Here is a 25,332-nt window from a genome sequence, read left to right on the forward strand (position 1 = left end):
ATAATAGCATTTTATATATTTTTCTTCAACAAATTATTAATTAAAATATATTATATCAAATATATACAGCTTTTACAAATGCTATACTTTTTCAATTATTTGCCAAGTAATGTTTAACACTGCAAGAAAATGTTTACGGTATAACGGTATAAATAATTTGGTAAGAAAAATGACTAACAAAGTAATTTGGAAACATTGTAAATGATGAAAGAAGAATTTAACATGTCTTAATGAACAAAGTTTGGAATGCATATTTGATGCATACGTTAAAATGGTTCTTCCTCTGCTTTTAAACTCATAAATGAACACTTGTGATCGGTTCATGAGACCGGCCAGATTATTGAGTACCGATTGAGTCATAAAATGTAATTATCTCTGGCCGATCGAACGGAGCATCCCCAGTATTTTTGTACTGGAGAAATTCTTATTTCTTTTAGTTTGGTTGGAATAAATTTTTTTAATCTATTTTTAGGTTCATATTATTAGCTTTTTAAATATATATATATATATATATATATATATATATATATATATATATATATATATATATATATATATATATATATATATATTTTTTTTTTTTTTTTTATATATACAAACAAACCCATATAAAACCCATATAAAAATATATATTTTTTTAATAGATACAAACAAACCCGTCTTCTCCAATAACGTGCCTAATAATAAACTAGTTAAGCCTTTAAAATGCACTTTACTTGTATCTTGCAAAATGATGAGTAAAATATTATTTACTGTCAGTGTGACAAAGACAAACTTAGTTATTATAGATTAGTAATTAAAACAATAATATTAAAGAAATCATCTCTCCAACTAACAGTACTGTGAAATTCTATTTCTTTTAAAATGTTTCCAAAAGAGTGTTAATAATTTAAATATACAGGTCAGAATTAAGGATTTAAATTAATGAGTCATACATAACTTCACAAAATTCAAGTTTCAATTTTAGATGAAATCAGTAATTCTTCAATCTTCTAAATGAACATGCATGAATAGAAAATGCATTTTAAATAGTTTCTTTCCCTCATCTGTTGGAATAGCAAGAAAATGAACAACCATCTGTTGAAAAAACCAAGCAACTTAATCTACTTTGATCGCTATCATAGACATCAGTTTATGTCTTCAAACTTCAATCTGTTTTAACAGTAATTGAACTTTTTGTTAACCGAAATAATAAAATCGTGTGATTGAAGACTAAAGACTGAAGCTTCATTACTACATGTCAACTGCTCTTTCTTAGTCGAACGCAGAGCTGAATGTTTGCTGTGATCATACCTGTCAAAATTTAACAAGCAGCTGAATAGCAGTCATTTAGGAAAAAGAGTGTGTGGGTGAAGAGCAGCTAGAGAATATGTACATTAAAACATTACTGCATGTATTATTTTATACTTCAATATATTACTATATAACTATATAAAATAAAAAGAATTACAACTCTAAAATTGACTGCAAGCAATATATGATCTCGCCTGCTGCTTTTACGAGTACTTAAGTACTTGACTTCCTTTACAATCATCCTTAAGCAAGGAAAATGGTGATGTCATCATCATCAATGGGTCACATCCCTGCAGGCACTCATGATAAAGGCATTTTAACTGTCCGGCAGTCAACATGACTCACTCAATGTTCTTGTGAGTGGCTCCTCATTTACAGAGGATAAGCCTTTCTGATGTTTGACTCACAGCCGTGCGTCTGCAGTTAATGAGCTCCCTTGATGTGCTTTTGGAACGCTTGCTGTCTGCATAGTCCGCTAATCACCTTCTCTCTTTCTTCTCTAAAGAGGCTTTTGAGACCAAAAGAGTCACAATACCTTCAATGGTTCCCCATTTTGTTTTTCTTCCCAAGAGTCGTCTCCCATTGACCTGGTACTCCTGGTCACTTCCTACTACTGCGAAAGGGATCATCTCCTAATGGAGATTAGAAAGAACCAAATAATATCACCATGTTTTCAATGAACTACGAATGTTTTTTTTCTTGTAGTGCAAGCTTACTCTTATTTTCTCATTAATCATTCTGTCCTCTGCATCCTCGTCAAACTCTTTCTGTGGATAGACGTCAATCCCATTGGCTCGAAGCTCTTCCCTGATCTGCACAAAATTAAAGCAAAGTACATGGGCCAAACGTGAATAGACCTTCAAGCATCATAGACAAGCTACCGTTTCTTTGAATGTACTGTATTTATTAGGTATACAAGTAAAATGTTAATGTTTGTTTTATTCTATACCATTTCAAATTCCAATTGCAAATTAAAAATTCAAATGTCATTAATAGGGATGCAATGATTAACCTATTTCGGTATTAATCGTGCTTTAATTCGTTGCGGTTAATTAGGCATAAAGGCCTCTCAACACGAGCTTCTGCATGGAACAAAACTGCTGCAACTAAAAGTTATGCCAACTGTGCTCTAGTTAAAAATTCCAAGCTTGTACACAACACGCACGCACAAAGGATTAAAGGCTGATTTTAACTATGACTGAGGCTATTAAGGTAGGGCCATTCACATTTCCTGTCTTTTGCGCGAGCACAATGTCATCATTTCCAATCCCAAGTTATTTAGAGGATTTCTTTATTATTATTATTATTTTTTTTTTTTTTTTGCAGAAAATGACAAATGGCCAAAACAGCAAATGTTTTCGAACAGGAGTTATTTCACTAAATACTGTTTTCTTTTGTATTTAAGACTAAAAACATGGTTTCTTCATTTATTATTTACAACCTATTATTCTTCAATGATTAAACTACAAACACTACATTTTAACCACACAGCTATAATATCAAACAGAATATTTTCACAACTAATAAACTTACAAAACTTTATGGGGGTTTTGTCCATTAACAATCCATTTGAAATCAAAGTTATTGGATGGTGGACTCAATATGTTAATTTGAAGGATTTCTATAAACTAGTGTGCTCCAAAAAGTGACAGAATTTGCATTAAAAGAAGCTCCACCTAAATGAATCAACCATTTTTTTTATATCACCGCATACTTCAGTTTTTCATCAAATCCTGACCAAACAAATGCTCTCTAGTATCTAACATGCACCATCCCCTTGCGATATGTGATTGCTGTATGCGCTTAAACTTAACTACTCTTACTGCAAAAGCTATGATAAAAATGAAATGCTATTGCCTGTTTTGTTTTTAAAAAGAGAAAGGGCTACTCTATTTCTGCCCATTATTTATGTTTCAGTTCAACTTACATCACACATAAAAAAAAATAAAAATAAAAATAAAAACTGCACTTTACAAAGCACTTCACAGGATCTTTAAAGTTTTTTTTTTATCTATGGTTTAATCTGATAGATAACAGTAAACTGTAAACCCCAAAAGTTAGGGTACATTTTATGAAACTGATTGCAACAAACCATTTAAGTTCAAAAACTAATCCTAATAAGTACTATGAACTTAATCCGTTTGAGTATATGAAGCAATTTCAGCACAGTAAACACAAAAAATGAAGAGAACTCAAACCAATTGAGTGCTGTAAAACCCAATAAGTTAAGGCAACTCAAACTGTTTGAGAAAACTGATTGTTACAAACCAATTGAGTAAAAAAAACTAATCTATGAGTACTGTGAGCTTAGTCCATTTAAGTTGAAGTAATAAGGTATTTAATTAACTCATTACCTTCAACACAGAGTTCAAAACTCTTTTCAAATGAGTTAACTTTCAGTAAATTTTAAGTTAATTTGATAAAGTTGACTGTTGGGATTTACGGTGTACAGGAAATTGAACTCAATGTACATCCCTCAGAGCTACAACAGTCTGCAAGAGACAACACATAGTGATCATGGACTTCTCTGAAACTACTTTGGGATTTTTTTGTCCTTGGTAAAGAAAAAACGTTTTGAAATCTGACAGCCAATTTTTATTTTTTTTTTTTTAAAAAAGAGAAAGGTCTAGAGTATTTCTGTTTTAATACTCATGCAAAAAAAAACACGCCAGCACAAGCAGTTGCTGACGTTGGCAATCCCTTCCTTTCTGCTATGTGAAATGCAACTAACAACCCCAAAACAGATGTTGCTTACATACACCTCATCACACCATGTGTCACCTCAGTCTCATACCATTACTCAAAAACTGCAGAAACTCTTACACTGACTTTGTTTCAGCATAATAAAAATACTTTTTTTTTTGCTGTGTGAATTGTCTGAAGTAATCAAACCTCACATTATAAATAAGCAGTATTGTTTCTGCAGGAGTAGTAGACTAGACACCATCTGCAATCTTGGAAACCTCTTAGGAAAGAAAAAGAGTCAGTTTGCCAACTTCAGCTAGAATAACAACATGACAGCATGTACCAGTTCCTCCACGCATCAATGCATTGGTTTGTGGTCTTCAGAGTATTCCAATGGGGATCACAGCACAAAGATCCGCACTGTATTTTGTCTGTTATTTAAAACCTCTCAGTCCATCTCTTTGTTAGATATGAATTCGTACATCTTAAACATAGAAAAGAAAATACAATGCCTACCATAAAGAAAAGGAATAGTATTTAATAAATGTGTTGCATGGAAAGTTCTTTTTCATGCTCTTTTTATATTTAGTATCTTTCTTTTAAATTTATTGATCTTATTTGTATTTTTATATGATTGTTTCGAGTTCTTGCGTTATCTGTATACACCCAGGGTCTGAGAGTAATTCCAATTCTCTGCATGTCTGTAAATGTGGCTGAACTAACAAACCTGACTTTAACAATGTATATGGAAACAAGATTTTGAAAAATGTTTATGCTATTTTCAAGAAATCATTTAGAAAACTCAAAAAGTCATGTAGTACAACATGCTTATATTTTTCTTGCAAAGTTTCTTATGTATATATTCCTCACAGTTCTGTCTATAAAACATTTGAAATAAATTCTTAACTCAGATACTAGGAATGCACCGATCGATAGGCTAGAGATAAGCATCGGCCAATAATCACATTTTATGACTCGATCAACTCGCCTATCTGGTCGTCTCATCCAACAGTAAGACCTCTGCCGGAAGATACGCAAGTCTCCCGCATATTCATAGCTGCTCTGTTAGACCCGCAAATCATGGCGACAAGAACGAATGGTGGATGAGCAAGAGAACAGATCACGAGAGGCACATTGATGTTCAGACATTACAGCTGTTAGGTTAAATAAATAGAACTTTTTTTATTAGTTTTTAGGCCTATTTACTTTTACTAAATAAGTCATAAATGTATATGTGTGCATTTTAACTTTTCCAAACTTTTTCTTCAGGGAGACATGTTAAATGATTATTCCATCATTTGCAATGGTTCTAATATGCATTGTCAAGCATTTTTTTAATTGTTTTGATCTATTTTATTCTGTAAACCTGCTTCTGGCCAGGACATGTTCACACTAAATGGTTTTAAGAGACATGTGAAAGTAATTATATGCAACATGATTTATTCTCTCAGGTAAGGCGAGATCCCCACTTAAGTAACATACTTTGAGGGAAAATATACTTGATGCATTATAAAGCATGAAGAATCAGAATCAGTTCTCTGTACTGGTCAATCATGATGACAAGGAATCATTATAGGCCTCAAAAATGCTGGTCAGAGCATCCCTATTAAATACCATGAAGGTTTTTAACGCCATCTCACCCGTCATAAACCTTTATAAAAGTTATTGAAAGATAACCGACTTGGAAAAATTACATATATTAGCAGTCATATTATTTTACATTTTTGTCTTTTGAACAACAGATTTATTCCCCTATCATTATGATATTAGAATAGTACTGTCCTGACATTTATTTAACTTGACAAGATTTAGCAAACCACATTTAATTCCGTTCAACAAAATGTTTTATGCTGACAAAATCTTTCCAATAAAGAACAATACCAGCTGTACAACATGGCAGTCAACCAAAATTCCTGCTTATCTTTCAGTAAGTATTTTGTCTCAACTTAAAAATACTGTGGCACATCAGGGCTCGAAATTGTGACCATTTTGGTCGCATATGCGCCCAAAATTTAAGCTATGCGACCTCATAATATAAATTGGGAGCATTCGTGCGACTGCATATAATGGTTGTAGTGCGACCTGTTTTGGTTTTTTTCTAAAAACGTGGTAAAACTGCCATATTGGTTCATATTAGCTGTCAATCACTCAAGACTTTCCGCTGTCAGATGACAGGGAGGGAGCTTTCGTGACCGCGGGGAATGCAACCGGCTGAAGAGTGAAAAGTGCACTGAATCTCGATGCATTGCATGCACTGCATGTTCAGCCAACACAATCTCATGGCAATTCGTAACTTTTTCATACGTTTCCCCGTGAGATCAGGCTGCAACAGCGCAAATGTCTGCTAAAACACCATCGCCAAAGAAGCTTGCCTTTAATGAGTTTAAACTGATGCGGGTTATAACAAAGAACAGTATTGCGCCGGTGGTCATCGGGAGAATCCTGCTCTGCTCCCCCTCATATATTGGTCCGGCTGACTCGCATGCTTTTCCGCAAACACAGAAAAATGTAATTTAGCACGTAACCAGGCTGAGCATTAAAACGACACGAACCGAAATCAAAACTTTTAATAGTGAGACTTTTCTTCCTTTCTTTTGTCCGTTCTTTCTTGAGGTGTATATTATTTTTCTATTTAATTACTGACTGCTTTGCAGCTTTCAGCAGTGAATTAAATGATTTATTATAGTATTTTGTTTGTTTTGTAGCAGAAATATTATTTATTAAATTGACATGCATATAAAAACAATAGTACAAAATAAATATTTCTTACTACAATGCTTCATTTGTGTTTGATGCAATCCATCAATTTATTTTTCATAAAGTAACAGTAGGACTTTATATAGCAGATAACTTGCATTAGCATGAAAATGAGAAATATAATTCATTATTAGTATTAGTGTCATCATCGTCATCATTAATATTTTATAATTATTCTACATTCATTTTGGAATTATTGCACAAATATTAAGTCATTATTAACGTTAGTTAGATAGTTGCTTCTGGTTTTGTTAGTCCCAATTGATGTTGTTTTCAAATACAATAAATCCCTTAATATACAACTTGTCAAATATATCATTCATTTTTGGTGGGTGCTCCTAAAATTTTTCTGGTGCTCCTAAATTTTTTCTGGTGCTCCTAAATATTTTGGGTTAGGAGCACCGGTGCAACCAAGTAAGAAAGTTAATTTCGAGCCCTGCACATTGACTTTTGTAGCTTACCTTTGTAGCTTCTTTTTTTACATAAGATTTGTTTGTTTTTTTGTCTTTGTGCTAGAACAATAGTAGCAGTTAGTCAGTAAGTGAAGTTGAAGAGAGACAGTGAGACAGAGGGTGAGATCGGCAAAGGTCCGCGAGCCTGAATTCAAACTCGGGATGCCTAAAACGCAGTTGCAGTGCATGTACCGTAGTTGCATTACCTGCAAGGCCATCAGCGTCAGCTTACCTTCTTTTTAAAGAAGTCTCTCTCCTCTAAAGTCAGAGTGTCAGCCTTAGCGATAACAGGAACTATGTTCACCACCTTACTGAGACGCCTCATAAACTCTACATCCAAAGGCCTAAGACTGTGGGGAAAAAACAAAAAGATGGACACATCTTAAACCCATTTCAGTAAAGGGACACTTCATTTAAAAAAATGGAAATTTACTCACTATTTACTCTCCCTCAAGTGGTTCCAAACCCTTATGAATTTATTTTTTCTTTTTGAACACAAAAGTATTGAAGAAATCTGAAAACCTGTAACTTGCTTTCCACAGTAGAAAAAAAAGGTACTATGGAAGCCAATGTTTACAGATTTTCAGCTTTCTTCAAAATGTATTATTTTGCATTCAACAGAAGAAAGAAACACTTAAAGGTTTGAAACAAGTAAAGATCGAGTAAATGTTTGGCTGAACTATCCTTTTAATCTTACAATGCAATTAACAGGACTGCACAATGACCACCAGAGGGCGAAAACCACCCAAAATACACATGCTCTTAAAACACTTGGGCATGGAATTATTCTTCACGCAGTGCTTTTTACAGGGGTGTAAGGAGGCCTGTGAATGTGAAAGGAAAAGGCACACAGCTATTTTTCTCAGAAGTGAATGAATCTCCCGCAGTGTGACAGCAGCGGATGCAGACTGTAGTCTCTATGGCTGACTGTTCGACTCTAATTAGCCGAGTTGTTGAAAGCCAGAATGCAGCTGTGGAGCGGTGACATCTGCAGTGCTGGATGGACATGAAACAGTCAGTCATTCACAGCGGCCCACTGAAAGCACTGCAACACACGCTACAGGGCATCAGGACTCCACATCCATGGTTGTGTGTCTGGCATGTGTGTTCAGGGCTCTCAGATCTTTTTTTATTATTAAAAAAAGGTTGGACGGACAATCTTATGTCTTAGATGTTACAGTGACATGGACTTTCAATATCTCATCAAACAGCGTTATTCATATGCATAACTTATGTGCATGAAACACAGATATACTATGCATTTAGAGCACAAACTATTGTTAAATAATTGGGGTCAGTAAGATTTTTTATTCAGCAAAGACGCATCAAATTTTTCAAAAGCAACAGAAATCTTCAATGTTTTTCTGTTTCAAATAAATGTTGAATTATATATCTATGGAAAGAATCTGGGGTATCAAAGAATCCTAAGTATCCACATGAAATAAACTGTGAAAAAGTATTTAAGCTTTTATAATAAGAAATATGCCTTGAGCATAAACTGAAACAACATGTGACACTTTAGACTGGAGAAATAATGCTAAGAATTTAGAGCTTTGCCACATGAATACAGTTGATTTGTTATTATTTTGAACCTGGGGTGTCCAAAGTTTTTTATAAAGGGCCAAAGACCAAACTAGATTGAGGCTAGTGGGTCGAAGGTAAACATAGCTGCCATGAGTAATTCTTAATTTATTTATTAATATTTAAAAATAGCCTAAAAAGATTGCTTTGTATTAACTAATACAGTATACTTTGTTTTAAAATGAACTTATTAAAGTAAAAACAATCTAATTTACAACAGTATGGAGTTACACTAGTCAAGATAGACCTGATTTTGCCTTGATTTGCAGGTGTCTTCTGCATTGTGCTCTATCTGTCAAGTGACAGTATTTCCATTTTTACAAAATATTTATTTATGTATTTGCAATTAGCATTTAATGAAACATTTAATTACAGTTGGTTTTTTGTAGCTCAGCAAGAAAACAAACAAAAAATGTTATTTTAAACTAGAAATGACAACCTCTCTTAAAAGCATTCGCCCCAACCCTGTCCATCATTTGTACTTCACAGATTAAGCTCAGAATAATCAATAAATAAAAATCAATATTTAGTCTAAACTTCATTTAGGTAATTGGTCTATCAATATTTACTCTGCACTACAGAGAGCATCTGTTATAAGTCCACATAAATATAGATTAGCTATTGTTTTTATTTTGAAGGTTGCTATAAATATAATATAATAAATATAATAATATTACTGATAATAATAATAATAATAATAATAATAATAATAATAATACTGAATGTCTGGAGACTCATACCGTCCAACAAAAAACAATAAACACACAAGCATATACAATGATTCTCTATCAGAGACAAACAACAGAACAGACCACCCACTTCATTTGGCACAAACTTGTTATTAGATTATTAGCAAGAAAATGTGCTAACGGTAAACGATAAATACAAATCCCTTATGCAAACAATAGTTCCTCAAGAAGAACATTTCATTTTATATAATGTTTCTATAAAATCCCAAACAAATATATTGTTAGGGGGAAACTGCTCTATTGCTAAGCATTTCTGTAAATATCACATTGTTAAAAAAAGCCTGTCCAGCCAAAGGTCCAGCAGTAATGTGTTATACAAGGTCTTGTTAAAATTAGAAGTGTGGTGACTGCACTCAACACCAAATTTACAAGCAGGTCAGGTTTTTATGGTTAAAATGATTAAACTGACAGATGCCCAGACAGTTCCTTTTTCTCAAAAAAATATATTCCGAAGAAAATTTTTTTCTGGATCTTGGGTTAGGGTTAGTTTTTAAGGTTTCATATTTTAATAAATTACATACAATCAACACTGAACATCACTTTGTTTTGCAGGATGAACAGCACCACCCTCTGGGAGCCATGACATTCCTACAATTTTAGTAAATAAAAATCTATAGACAAGCCACATCTGAATAAATGATCTAGTCTACAACACTTACTCAACACAATAGAGCTGATATTTTTATAAATATGCATTACAAGGCATATTAAGCAAGGTATATGAAGCCATTACAGTTTGCATATTCAAAGTTCACTCAATGACATGTAAACAATTATTAATGCATCATGCGCTGGAAGCATTTTCTCACATTTAAGAGTAAGAAAATGCATTACTAACCAGTGTCCTGTGGGTGGTATGAAGTATATGCAGCAGTGCACTCGTGAGTCTGGGATCCTCTTCTTCCTGTCAATGTTGATCTCTTCCTGCAAGTACTGCTCATACTGGTCATTGATGAACTTCATTATGGGCTGCCAACTGTTGACAGAGACTAAATGTAATGACTTTTTTTTTTTTTTTGCTTAAAATGTCTACTAAGTGTTGGAGACATTCCAGGTAGATTTTATTGTATAATAAATGATCAGTTTCCCTTGGATGGTTGGTGATATTGGTTTGGTTTTGTTTTTATAGAGTTTAGTTAAAACTGTCATTTAATTCACAAGAATATATCCTGACAAATGGAGCATGTTTTAAATTTAAACTAGACATCATAAACAAATGGTCAAGCTACTTTACCAATTCTCATTGTTGATCTGGTCCCCAAACCCTGGTGTGTCTATGACAGTCAGCTTCATACGAACTCCTTTCTCCTCAATGTCTGAAATTGAATCAAGATTTTAATGCATTCATGTGGTTGATTGCATTCTTTGAAATCATGTGTGAATGAACTAGCATGCTTTGAATGTATGAATAATGTGTAAAATGACGATTAGAAAAAACTGTAACTCCAGCTGTGCAGATTTACCATGACTGACGGACTTGATCTCGATGGTTTTGGGGATCTTTTCCTCAGCTGTACCCATGAAAGACTTACGGCTCACCTTAGACTTGAAGAGCGTGTTCATCAGTGTGGACTTCCCCAAACCACTCTGACCTGCACACATGAAGAACAATTCATGTTGACTAAGACTGGAATATACCATAATAATTTTGCCTTTACTTTCCTTCTGGGCGAAAGTCAGAGTTTTATTAAAATGATAAAAAAAAAAAAAAAACTTAATGCAGTTATACAGAACTATGGCAGAAAGAACTGTTTTATAATAGTAGTCCTTAACTACGTTTATTCGCCGGACCCTGGGTCTTTTATACACTATTTATACTTTCATATCTACATAATCATTTCTATACAACTAAGGTGAAAGTTAAGGGTGAAATCATAGTATGTCATCATAGTATAGTTATGACCAGTAATAATTCTGCAACCATTTACAATGTCAGCAAATGCAAGTTATTAAACTTACTTAACTTGCTATAAAAGTTGGTTGAAGGGTATTGTATCACGACTACCAAAACTGCAAGAAAGCAAAAGACTATAAACCTCAATGATTTCCCAATGTCCTAAAAGATTAAAAGGTCTCATCTTTGATATCAAAGAAACAAAACTATAGACAAAGTATACTGAATAAATACTTACCAATGTGATCATTTTTTATAATACTATTCTAGTATACAAGTAAATTAGTAATTAACAGAGAGAGCATGTCTGTAAATCTTCCAAGGGATTTCTAAAAACTGAGAGACCAATGAGACTGGGAAGAGTTGATATCTACTGGCTGAAACAGCTTAACAGCTTCATGGGAGAGTGGCAAAGAGAAAGCCACTGTAAAAAATGTCACATGGCATCTCAGCTATAGTGTGCCAGAAGGCATGTGGGACACTGCAGCCAGCTGGAAGAAGCTTCTATGGTTTCATGAGACCAAAATTAAGCCATTTTTTGGCCGTCAGACTAAACACCCTGTTTGGAGAAAGCCAAAAGTGGTCCACCATAACAAACAGACTATACCCAATATGAAGTACAGCGGTGGCAGCATCACATTCTGTGGTTATGAAAGAAGCTGCTTGTACGTCAAAATAAATACTACATAAAGTAATACTGACTTAAAACAATAATGCGGTGGACAAGACAAACTCTAGATCTTCATCCACTAGAGAATGTAAAGTATTTTTAATTTAATGCTATGTCAGCAACCAAGGCTATTTTCATGCCAACAATATTTCAATAACAAATATACAATTAAAAACAACAAACAAATGAAAACATAAATTAAATAAGAGTTTTAGTGTTAATACATAATAAAAATTCTAACATTTTTCCAGGTGTCACTACGTTAAAAATGTCCTTAAGAGAGTTCATTTCATAAAATGTCTTCTGGAATCATTACAAGCAGGTCAGTCCAGTAAAATGTGTTTTACAAGTAAAGTAAAGTAAAGAACTTTATTGTCATTGTAGTTGTACAACGAAATTTGTTTGGTAACTCACAGAGACCAGCAACATAAAAAGAGTAAAACACAAACAATAGACATAATACTAAAATATAAGAGGCAAGATAAAGTATACTAAATGTCAGAGGAGTTGACATTTAGTATAATGTCCTCCTTACAGTCAGAGGAGTTACAAACATTGAGTGGGGTCTTCATATTTGAGCAAAAAGGCATGAGTTAATCTTGTATGTCCAATATGACATCTAGTAAAAATCACTTGAAAACTAGAACGGCCAGACTGGTTCCAGCTGATAGAAAGGCAAGTCAAATGACCACTTGTTACAACCAAGGTATGCTAAAGAGCATCTCTGAACGCACAACACGTCGGACCTTGAGGCGAATTGGTTACGGCAGCAGAAGACCACACCGGGTGCCACTCCTGTCAACTAAGAACAGGAAACTGAGGCTACAATTCGTACAGGCTCACCTAGTCTAAAGAATCTCGATCTCTGCTGCGACATTCGGATGGTATGGTCAGAATTTGGCATCAACAACCTGAAAGCATGGACCCATCCTGCCTTGTATCAACAGTTTAGGCTTGTGGTGGTGTAATGGTGTGGTGGATATTTTCTTGCCACACTTTGAGCCCATTAGTACTAATTGACCATGTGCCATGTCAATGCGCAAATCATCTTAGACTGGTTTCTTGAACATGAAAATTATGTCACTGTACTCAAATGGCTTCCACAGTCACCAGATCTCAATCCAATGGAGCACCTTTAGGATGTGGTGGAATGGGAGATTCGCATCATGGATGTGCAGCCAACAAATCTGCAGCAACTGTGTTATGCTATCATGTCAATAAGGACCAACATCTCTGGGGAATATTTCCAGTACCTTGTTGAATCTGTGCGGCGAAGGATTAAGACAGTTCTGAAGGCAAAAGGGAGTCCAACCACTAGTAAGGTGCACCTAATAAAGCGGCCGGTGAGTGTACAGTAAACATGAACGTTAGAAGTGACTCAAGTCGACCACATCAGTCTCTCAGAATATAGTTTTAATAATGTTAATGATGTTAAATGTATATTAATTGAATTATACACCTGTCCGTTAGGTTGGGAGTGCAGTGCACTGTTCTGCGCTTCTGAATGTATGGTGTTTCAGTGATTCTGTCAGGTTGTGTTTGGTATGGACACCCAGATTGCTTGTTGCTGGAAACTTGTGACATCATGTGTTGCTAGGATACCGTGTTAGTTACGCATTTTATCCAAAGCAGCAAAAAAATAAATAAAATAAATAAACTTTTTTTTTTTTCAAAAATCACAAGAAAAGCAGTGAGTCATAAGAGCCACTAGATACAAAAGCTTCCAAAGTAGAAGAATACTATTTATATGCACTGGAGGTCTTTTTCATGAGTGTAGCTTCCACTCTGCCTGTTCTCTGGTTTGAATGAAACGATCATTCCATTGGCTCCTACTAACAGGAGCTTGTGTTTAGCTGTGGTTTCCGCTAACTCACATCCGTCAGCATTGGGTTCATCACACTGAAGTAATGAGTGCCTGCTCCTTTCTGCACGGGGCAGGGTTGCTAATTCTTGCTCTTTAAACTCCCTGTCATTCAATCCCACCACTGACATTGGATTCAGATGTGCCCTGCTGCATTCCTACTCCCCAATACTGCCAACAAACAGAGCCCCTTTCTGCTTTGACACTTTCCTCGTGAAAATGGGATGGAATGAGAGACAGGAGTTGCAGCTGGGAATGGGAACGCCGATGCCGAGGGTTGGCTCTCTCAGCTCTGACTGGGTTAAGTCAACAGCAGGTTTGGCCACACTGACCCAGAGAACCACATGTGAGAATCCAGCTGCAGACTTGTGTAAGTACAGGTTCATTTAGCTGTTTTCAACAGTGCTGCGCTTAGTTATTTCCCCTCATAAACACCAAATAAATCATAAGAAGTTTAATAGAACAACTGTTTCAGCTGGGTCTGAAACAGAAAAATAGCACCAGGTGCCCCAGACTCTTTGCCAATTATTTAATTTAACTAGGGATGTGCGGTAAGGGTCATTTAAACAGACATTTTGTAACAGACTTGTCAATTAAACTAATATGCCGTGTCCTTGACTCGCATTATTGTTATTATTATCAATTTTAAAGGGTTCTTAAAAATTAAAAAAAAGAGCATCAGGCAGTGCATAGCTTAATAACAGCACTGCAGTACAACAAACAAAATAAAATCAATGAATAATCTGAGAGAAATATTCATTGTTTATATAATGTTTGCCAGCATTAAATACAAGTATGAATGTTAAGATAAAGAAATAGCATTTAAACGGCTTTAAAAATAGTTAATGTAGGTTATAATGTTTGTAATGCAATTTAACTTACTCAGGCCATAGGTTTTCAGTGAAATTAACATATCAATATGGTCTGGTGAAAGTCAGGACACCCTCTGCAGGAGTGTAGATAATCAAGTTGATAAGAGTTTTGTAAAGCACCTGGACAGCTGTGGATAGCGGGCCACACTTACCTTGAATAACACAAACTAATGCAGAGTTTAAACTGAGGGCACCGCAGGTCAACCAAGCTCAATTACTACATGCCATCCAGGTCACGTATCACCTCCAGGGTTGCAGGATAGACAGCTCTATCCAGCAGAGTGAGCTGCAGCTCATCTATATCACGTTTTATTCCAGAAAAAAAGCTCTCAGACATGTTTTCATTCCCTTATAATTCTGATTATTCCGACTCTTTGCTCACATGATCATTTTAGAGCTCACCGCAACTAACATAGGGAAAACAGGCAAGGTCAGAAGTAAAAAGGTAGCCTGCACTCAGATACCATTTTTAGAAACAATGCATTTTTTCCCAAACATTTTATTTTAACTTTATTTTAGTATACATTTTTGTTAAATATGACAAATATAACTAACAGAGTTAGAATAATGATTATCTGAATATATTTTGTGTGTCAACTAGTAGGAGCTGTATCATTTAGTCACCTAGACCGTGCACATCCTTGCAATATACACATGAGCTGCATTTACACTGCATGGTTCAAGTGACTCAATTCTGATTATTTTTTCCCATGGGGCACAGATCGGATATGGCCCATGTACGTGTAAACGGGAAAAAAACTAAAATCATATGGATTCCGATTTACTCAAATGCGATTCAGACCTTGATCATATGTGAAAATGTATCCGATATGCGAGTGGCACTTCATTAAAAACTGTAGCAAATGAAAAAAACTCTGACGCTTTCATTTTAGAACAGACTTGTCCCAAACCTTAAATCTCACACACAAAGCATTTATATTGTCATGTAACACAAGTATTTAGGCATGTTAACAAGAAGGAGAGAAGGAGAGAGAGAGAGAGAGTGCAATTTCTGCCACGTAACCAATATAAACTAAAATAAAACTATTGCATACATCCTGCCATGGACATTACATTAAAATGGCTACTGTTTCTAAAAGGCTTAGATTAAAGGAAGATGGCCAATGAGGACTTTTCTGTCATAAACTATAGTAAAACAACTTATCAAAAAATTATTTTTTAAATAAAACCCTGTATTTAAAATACAGGAATAAAGAAAAGAGCGCTCTTTTATTATCAGCTGTTTGTCAGCACCTGCTCTTTTTTTTCCTGGTCATTGTGTTTTTGCAGTGTCCAGTATAAATGCAGACAATCGCATATGAGTGACTTTTAAAAGATGATGTAAGAGGGCCATAAAAAATAAAAAAATAAAATAAAAAAAATTGGATACATTAACAAAATCGGAATTTGAGTTGAAATGAGCTATTGACATTCTTATTTATTGACAACTTATTACATTATGGGATGTTTAATTTATATATAAGTTGTTTACATTAAGAATTTTTATTTAAAAACAAAGTTACATACATACTGTTTGCTATGGAATGCAAAAACTTTGAAGCTCAATATCTCAAAACCATTCAGAATGCAGATAGGACCTTATAATTCCAAGGTGATGATATGCAGATGTAAGATTGCAAGTCAATTAAGTTCTATACATTAATGCATCACATTACTATGTTGCTTAGCAACGACGAGCAGTCTACAGCAACATAATGACCTTCTCTTCTAGGTGCAATTATTGTTTATGATGGTCATTATTACTAATAAATGTAATTATTGATCATTAGTTTACACACTGCTGAAGGTGGTATTAAAATTTTAAAGCCTCTTGAGGCTTTTTGCTAATTAGTAGTGTTCATAAAGCCAGCTTCATTATTACCATTGCTCACACGTGGGGTTTAGGGGTTCAGCTTGATTTGACAATTGGTCACATAAACACTTGGTGCTGGGCTATAGAGAACACTATATCTGAAATTAGAATCAGTGTGTTGCCCAAACCTAATCATAGAGCTGCATTGTTAGGACATCTTTACAAACCGTATATTTTTTTGTCATGATCATATCTATCTGTAGTTTGCCTGAACTGAAAGCATAAAGTCTGACAGGTGACTGATTTGACCAATGGAATCATACAAGCATGAATAAGTACACCGCATCAGTAATGTCAAAGTGGAAATATTTCCAGAAGTATGCAGTCTGTCAAGTATTACTGACTATTACCATGTATCTTAAATGTAAGCTGAGAGCAAAAGTCAGTGAAGTAGCAGCAGTTTCAGTAGCAGTTAATACGCAAGTTCATAACTTTCAGTTGTATTAAAGTAGGTGTTATTAAATTAACCTAATTAACACTGCACCTTATGGACTAAAAATTCAAAACACTGATATGTTGGAGTAGCACATGCCTCGAGAGCCTCGAGATTAAACACATACAAGTGCACACAAACAAAAATAGACAAACATGTATGAATGAATATAAAAAAAGACTTGTGGCATTTAACTGTGGCATTTAATTTCACCAAATGCACAAATTACAGAGCTTTTTTAAAGCCAAGCTATTATTACCAACGTGGTGGAAAAAAAACACAAATTCTGATTAAAATTAAATTTGACTTAAGTGTCTAAAATAAATCTAGTGAGTTTTGAAATAACCCCTCTGCTGCTCCAGTACCATTTAATTTACATGACTAATCTCAACACTAGCTCATAAATCAACTTACCCACTACCATGATGTTGAGCTCAAAGCCCTGTTTCATGGCCTTCCTCCTCATCTGCTCCAGGATGGCATCGATGCCCACGTAGCTGAAGTCGATGCTGGGTTTCTCCAGGCACATGGTTGGGGGAATCTCTGAGATAACAGAATCTGCCATGATGCTACTGCTGCTGCTGCTACTGCTGCTGTAGCTGGAAGTGACCTCTGACCCTGCAGACACACAGAGAAGACACAATGAGGAGCCATTTATCACAAGGTACTAGTTAACAGTCAAATGCACTCCACCGCAGTCAACAGCATTTACACTACAGGGTGTTTTATAAGCTGAAAGAGAAACTCTTAGAGAGAATGTGCTTCTACACAGCTGGACTATAGACATAATACACAGAGGACTACCTCCGGCATTGAGCCAGCTAGCACATTTTTACTTCTGGATTTAAATAAATACCCATTTTTTGAGGTGTATTATTGGGCCAAAAATGTTCTCATCGCTCTTCAAATGCATCCATCATGTGAAAGAGCCCCTTTCCACATTTTTCTGCTGACATTATTTAGAGCGTAACAATCTTATGACTCCTCTGTGATGGGACCGGGTTGGGATCCCCCTAGACTCGAAAGTCAAGAAGATTGGATCTGAATAATGATTGGGTTGCTAAAACCACATTTAGCAGGTGACCTGGGACACATTCTGACCACATTTAAATTAAGATGTAAATGCAAATTCATTTTTATGAAGCACATTCAACAGTCCAAATAATACGTAATGAGATTATACTGCTAAATAACTGTAGGTGTGAATATTATGACTGAGAAATGAGGAAAAATCATTTGGAATGCAATTTTTTATTTGTTTTGTGTTGAATGGAAGCATTTTGACCATTATTATAATCTTTTCTGAAGTTATGTAAATGACTAGATACTTCAGTTATCAACCTGCACACAGGTGCAACAAGAACAATAATCGATCCCCATCAGATTACTCGGCACACACACTCAAATGGTTCCGAGCTTTTATGAATTTCTGCTGAATACAAAAGAAGATAATCTGAAGACTGCTGGAAATCATATCCATAATAAAAACAAAAAATACTAAGGAAGTCTGAATGTCTGCTACTTTCCTAAAATCTTCAAAATAACTTCCTTTTGTTCAACAGGAGGAGGAAACTCAAACAGGTTTGGAACAAGTGGAGGATGATTAAATCATAACAGAATTTAAAACATTTAGTAAACCATCTTTTTAGGAACAAAAGCATGCCAACTGAAATGTAATGATTTTTCTTCCATACATAAATACAACAACATGTAACAAGCATTATTTTAATCACAAAAAAAAGTTGTCCAAATTACTTTTTAGGACTTAGTTTATTGATTAACATAACAGTCAGTAATAAAAAAAACTGAAGTAAAAGGTAATCAAAAAGCAAATTTAATTAATCCTACTAGTTAGGGATGCTCGGATCGATTGGCCAGAGATCGGTATTGGCCAACAATCACATCTAATGACTCGATTGGTACTCGCTGATCTGGCTGATCTCATAAACTGATCACAAATGTTTATGCATTTACAAGCAGAGGAAGATACATGGGTACACCTGGGTTATACATACAGCAGCTACTGCATGTATTAAGGGCTTTTTACATAAAAGAACTGAGAGTTCTGTGCTTTTCACAATATTCTAAGTTCACAAAAAAAAAAATGGCTGGGAATATTAAATGTATTAAAAAAACTTATTGTGGGTATTTTTAATATTGCATTTTTTACAAATATTTAATAATATGGAGTGATGTAATTTACTTATTGCATTAAACAGTAGTTTATAAGCCTATTTCCTTTTAGTAAGGAAGTAATGGATTTATAGGTGTGTATTTTAACTTCTCATGCATCAAATATTCACTGCTAACATTTTCTTGATTGAGACGTTGAATTCTTCTTTAATCATCTGCAATGTTTCTAAATTGCATTGTCATTTTTCTTACCATTTTTTTTTTTTAATCTGTGCTATCTATTATGTTCTATAAAGCTGATTCTGACCATGACATGTTCACACCTAAATCGTTAAGAGACATTAAATGCAGCATCCTTTATTTATTCTCTTAGGGTAAGGAGAGATCTCCACTTAGGTATCGTACTTGGAGTGAAAGTTCAGTTCAAATCAGTCTTCAAAACTGGATTCTGCAATTTTGTTTACCTCTTCAGCATTGCGTGCATTACAGAAAAAGAATGTCCCACAGGCCAATCACACAACACTTCCAAAGAACTCTGAGAAATACCAGACATTTAAAAGGGAAAATAAAGCAGCCATCTTCATGACAAAAATCAGTAATCAATTCGCTTTTGTGAGAAACAGATTTTTCTCCACAAGCAGGAATGATGAGATACATCAGTGATAAGATACTTGTATAATGAAAACAAAAAGCTGGGCAAGAAAAAACTAGAAAAACAACAGGAGATAGAAACACAATATTTTAGTCAGAAAATGCAAAAGAAGTCAATGGAACCCCAGCAAGCATCTCCTCAGAGGGCCCCACCACAAAGCCTGCGGCCCCAAAGCGAGCCCCATGGATCAGCGGGACCTTCCAGCAGACAAAGCGGTTCAAAATTCTTCAAGTCAGTAACCTGATCCACTGGCAGCTCTCTGGGCTCGGTACAGTTATTCAGAAAGCCGTTCGGCTCCTCTCCACCCTGTCAGGGCGTCAAGCCAACAGACCCACAGCCACTGGATTCCTCACTTCACAAAAGACACGCTCGTCCCTGGAGACTCTCCAACACGACATTATTACAGGTACACCAGGGCGACCGGCAGCACAGAAACTTGTTGTGAAAAGTAATTGATACGTTAAGAATATTTGTTCGCAGTTTACAGAATGACAAGACCGAACTGGTGAGCAGAAAGAGATGTTCATGTTTCACCTTGACGTGGTGATTAGAGACAAGGGCATCTTTTATGACAGAAAACAGACAACCAGCTATTCAAGCTATGTGCATAAAATATGTGCATTAATGCTAACGTTTAAAAGAGAAATTCTTTCTGATTAACAAATGCTTGATAATGGCAGTGTGTGTGTGTGTTTGTGTACATATGAAATGGATACACACAGATATTTAAATTTTCCAATATCTGAGTCAGATTTTCACAAAATTACACATTTGTCAATAAAAATCAATGTCTAAATACACAACTTATAAACAAAATGATAAAAAAAATGTTTTTAGGAATACATATTTAATAGAAACAAATGTCTAAATGTGTAAATAAATAAATAAATATATAAAAAATAAAACTAAAATGAATGTGTTTAAGTAATGAATTTAAAAATAAATATTTTTTTGTCATTTGAAGTACAAAACATGTTAACAGATTAAAATTCTTTTGGTCCCGTAACTCTGTGGTCAGTTGTTCTGAAAAATATAAACAAAAGTTTTAATATAATGCTAACATATACTTTCTATGTGAATTTATGTTTTGAATTTTTCCTGCAAATGTCACATCCATGACTTTGGAATTGCTCATATAATATAAAAAATAGACGTTTTTGAGATTTGCCATGGTAGTGTAACTAGTAGTGTAACGCAGTGTAACCTAACGCAGAGTTCAAACTGCATGATTTTAGCCACGATTTTGACTCGTCGACAGGTTTTGAGAAATCACAGCAGATGCCTGAAATCTGTAATTTACCTATCGCCATATCGATGCTCGTTTACATGTGTAACAATCACAAAGTACAAACTATAAAAGAAACAAACAGAGAATCGCGGATTAGACACTGACAGACATTTTTGCTGACTGAAAATAACATTGGCAATTGCCTACAGCCAATAAACAACTACAGCAGGTGGTGAAGTTAAAAGCACTCATTTGGACCCAAGAAATGAAAAAAAAAAATAGTGGAAAATTGACAGGAGCACCCGTGTCTGTTTGACGTTTCATCTGAGCAATCAGGCTGAAAAAGAAAAAAAAGTTTAGGAGAAATTGCTAATTCCCTTCAAAGGCCAGGTGAGGAAAAGAAGTACATTTCTACCCCACTAAAGGCTTCTTTCCCATTATGTAGTTAATAACAAAAAATATATACTACGTGACATTGCGTTGCTTCCATTTCACTTATTGTATGTTTGGTTGTGAGACATAGTTTGTGGACCAAGACAAAGTTGTCGGCAATTCTTCTTATTGTAAAGCCATGCAGTGTGAATCCCCCTGTCGCCGATCAATCTTGCAGAGCAAACAAAGCGCTGACGGAACGCTACCCCAGATAGTCATGCAGTGTGAAAAAAATCATGCAGTCTGAACTCGGCATAAGAATCTAACAAGAACTGACTATCTTTAATATTTAATAACTGATTTAATAACATACTAAATAACAAATATACTGACAATTTTACCAAGTAACAATTTACAAATAGGCTTACAGGACTGCACTCTAAGCTTCCATTAGTAGTCATAAACACAAATCTATAAAGCCATGAAGACCAAAGCACCACTTCAGCATGGAAAAAGAGCTTCCTGCACTGCTCAGACTCTTACCTGTGTTCAGACAGCTGATCCAGCTCTCTTTCTGCTCTGATTAAGTATTCTGGGAACAGATGGCAGACATGTGCCAACAGCACTTTTCCTATGAAGAAGGCTATATTGCATGAATAGAGAATCATATTTCTCCAGCACACTGTTTATACTGTAGTTACGCTGAGCCACTGAGCAGACACACCTAACTTCCACATGTGATGGCCAACAGACCACTTCCTCAGTTTCTTCCAAACCTCCTCCTTAACATTCAGTAAGGGCACTGAGGGAATCGCTTTCTCAACCCACTGCCTCTTATCCATCCTAGCCATCTCCTCCTGCAGAAAACACAAACTGATGAACATAGACTGTCAAAGAACAATGGGTCTGACGTGAATGTGTTTAAAAGTTAATGTCTAGCCATTTAGCAAATGCTAACATGGGTTAAATAGAGATAAAGCAGTATCAAAAATATCCTACACTCACTCCAAGTTCATTGCAATGTCAATGTATGAATGTCCAAAATAAAAAATAAAAACTCAATGGGAAAGACAGACAAGTAGCAGAATAGTATGTACTTTTTTACTCGGAGGACTTGATCTAATATACACAAGGGAGGAAAAGAAAGTAATTTTATGCAGATGCTTTCTAATGTCATTCATGCGAAGCTCCTAAGGGCTCTTCTCCACTGACAGGATGTTAGAGAAAGATTGGAGAACTTCTCATACACTTGCCAAAGAAAAAGTTTCTTAAACTTTAAAGTAGGAAGCATATACATCAATACCAACACACGCACATATTCTATCTATTTTGATACTGCAAAAGCTGGAGGTTTACAAGAACCAGCTTTACTGACAAAATGCACATGAAAATTGCCTTATAATAAAGGTACAGTAGGTGATTTGCCAAAATGCTAACCGGTTGGCATAATATCTTTTAAATACAATACCTCCCCTGGCATCCACGCCTCCTGAAATCAAGAATGCACACATTATTGACCCTCTAGATCACAGGTGTCAAACTCAGTTCCAAAAGGGCCGCAGCTCTGCACAGTTTAGTTCCAACCCTAATTAAACACACCTGATCAAACTAATTGGGTCCTTCAGGCTTGTTTGAAACCTACAGATAAGTGTGTTGGAGCAGGGTTGGAACTAAACTGTACAGGGCTTCGGCCCTCCAGGGATTGAGTTTGACACCCCTGCTCTAGATCTTGTCATTCACCAGTTAGAAAACTTTATATGTACTTTATAATACTACAATTCTGAACAAAAACTGTAGTATAACTAGCACCTTTTCAGCTGTGTAGCAAGCAAAACTTGTCAATGTGCAATACTTCATACATGCAAAGATCGCTGGTCTCACTCTCTCATGCGTTTTGTCCTAAAGCAACTACTGTATACTAAGTGGTTGGCCAACAGCAGGCAGGAATTACACTCATCACTAAGCCATCCTTACATGCCATTTCAGACTGATTATTCAAAGTAGCACATTAAACAATATAGGGAGCACGACACAGGATGTCATTGTAAAAAAAAAAGAACCAATGTGAATTTAAAACCAACGTCATCTCAGTAAAGCAGGATAGGTGGAATAGTATTTGTTTTTAGCGCTCTCTTGTGTCCCTTGACCGTGGTGCGCATGCACACGCATTGGCAGATATGTGTGAACAGAGATGCTCATATGTACAAATCTACATTTGCTGACAGGCAGTTTGGGCTACTTATCAGATTTATGGTAATTATTTTAATTGGATGAACATTTTTCAGTCTTATGGTTCACTCAGAATACAAAAATACATATAAACACATTTAGATCATTTACTTTAATCAGTAGTAGGGAAATGTGAAGAGACTTTCAACCAGCATAACAAAAAATGTGTCTGAACACAATCACCTACTGCACCTTTAAACAAGAGACATCATTTCACCAGTGCATGAACGGAATACCCACAAAGCACAATATTGAGCTATTTTGAACTTTGACTAGGCACACACACTCCGCTGCTCTTGCACTTTGGTCAATGCAGCAACAAACTGGCCTTTGAATGGGCTTTTATGGTTAGTATTTTCAGCCGTTTTTCTTTTTCAGATGAAAAATCAAAAAATGCCCTTTTCAACCAAACAAATTGTTGGCTGATAATTTGGTGCATCCCTATTTTTTATCAATTGAGTGTGTTATTGCTAAATCCTATTATAATTATTATTATTATTATTATTGCAATATTTTATTTTTCTATAGTAACATTGCAATATAAATACAGTATCACAAAATAGTTTAAATTGCTCTGATTGATGGTTTTCTGGGTCAAAGTATTCGGGTACATAAATTTGAAAATCACAATGGAAATAATGTTTTTTTTACTTTGTTTTGTCTCGTTTCTAGTACAAATATCTTAGGAGGAAGTAAAAACATTGTTTAGTTTTCACTGTCAGAAGAAATAAGTGAAAATTAAGAGTGTTTTCCTTAAAACATGCTAAATTAAAAGCCAATAAAGTAAATAAAAAAATCTTGCTTTCACTTTGAAATGTAGATGTTTGGACTAGAAGCAAAACAAAAAAATCAAAGTAAATTGTCTTTTTTTTTTTGCATAAATCACATAAATTCCATATAAATGATGTGTATAAATACAAATCTGTACCTCCTGGCTAAAACTACAATTCAAACTCAGCATTGCATATCTTTGCGATGTGTCTATTGCGGATGCACACATTGCGATACGGATGCTGAATTGATATACTGGCAGCCCTAATTGAAATATAAAAAATCAAATCTTACTCTTCTGGAACTTAAGTGCATCTTCAAACTCCGATTGTGGTTTAATGAAGAAAGCATAATTGCATTTTCATTTTCTAAAAACCAACCAAAACCATTGTTTACGAACAATGTCCATGTGGTTCAGGAAAAGAGCATTCACTCACTGCCCTTAGGCGGATTTGAAGCAGATCCTCCTTGGCTCACAGTAATGTCCGGCATTTTAATACCCTCAATCAAGGAGAGCTTTTGACAATAGCTAGAGGTTTCCAGAAAGCCCACCTGTATTGACAAAGGAATCTGCAAACAGCACAAATCCTGATCAAACACAAACATTAGTTTTTACTTCACTGAGCACACAGGTCATTTGAGCCCTTCTTTCTTTCTGTGATTCGAGAGTAGAATTCTTCGTGGCAGTTTGTTGAGTTCATCACAGTGTGTTCTTGACAATGCACTATAAATACAACTCCTTCACAGAAACATTTTGTGGAAATGTTTGACTATGACACATTTCTGTATCCATCTGTTTTTAAAACAGTTTCAGCGACTAATGGAAT

General features: G+C 35.2%; 1 protein-coding gene across 5 annotated transcripts in view; it reads right to left on the reverse strand.

Annotated features, from left to right (window-relative positions):
- Positions 1-25,332, reverse strand: part of septin9a (septin 9a) — a 132,765-nt gene that overhangs the window by 5,426 nt on the left and 102,007 nt on the right. For all 5 annotated transcript variants that reach the window (NM_001423665.1, NM_198911.2, XM_068216034.1 and 2 more), the window contains 7 exons: positions 17,535-17,738; positions 10,981-11,109; positions 10,752-10,833; positions 10,356-10,493; positions 7,420-7,537; positions 2,010-2,105; positions 1,829-1,925 (listed from right to left, as the gene is read on the reverse strand). In NM_001423665.1, coding sequence (NP_001410594.1) covers positions 1,829-1,925; positions 2,010-2,105; positions 7,420-7,537; positions 10,356-10,493; positions 10,752-10,833; positions 10,981-11,109; positions 17,535-17,738 — 864 coding nt within the window. The remainder of the gene's footprint in view (positions 1-1,828; positions 1,926-2,009; positions 2,106-7,419; positions 7,538-10,355; positions 10,494-10,751; positions 10,834-10,980; positions 11,110-17,534; positions 17,739-25,332) is intronic.

This window comes from Danio rerio, chromosome 3, assembly GCF_049306965.1.
Source record: "Danio rerio strain Tuebingen ecotype United States chromosome 3, GRCz12tu, whole genome shotgun sequence".
NCBI lineage: Eukaryota > Metazoa > Chordata > Actinopteri > Cypriniformes > Danionidae > Danio > Danio rerio.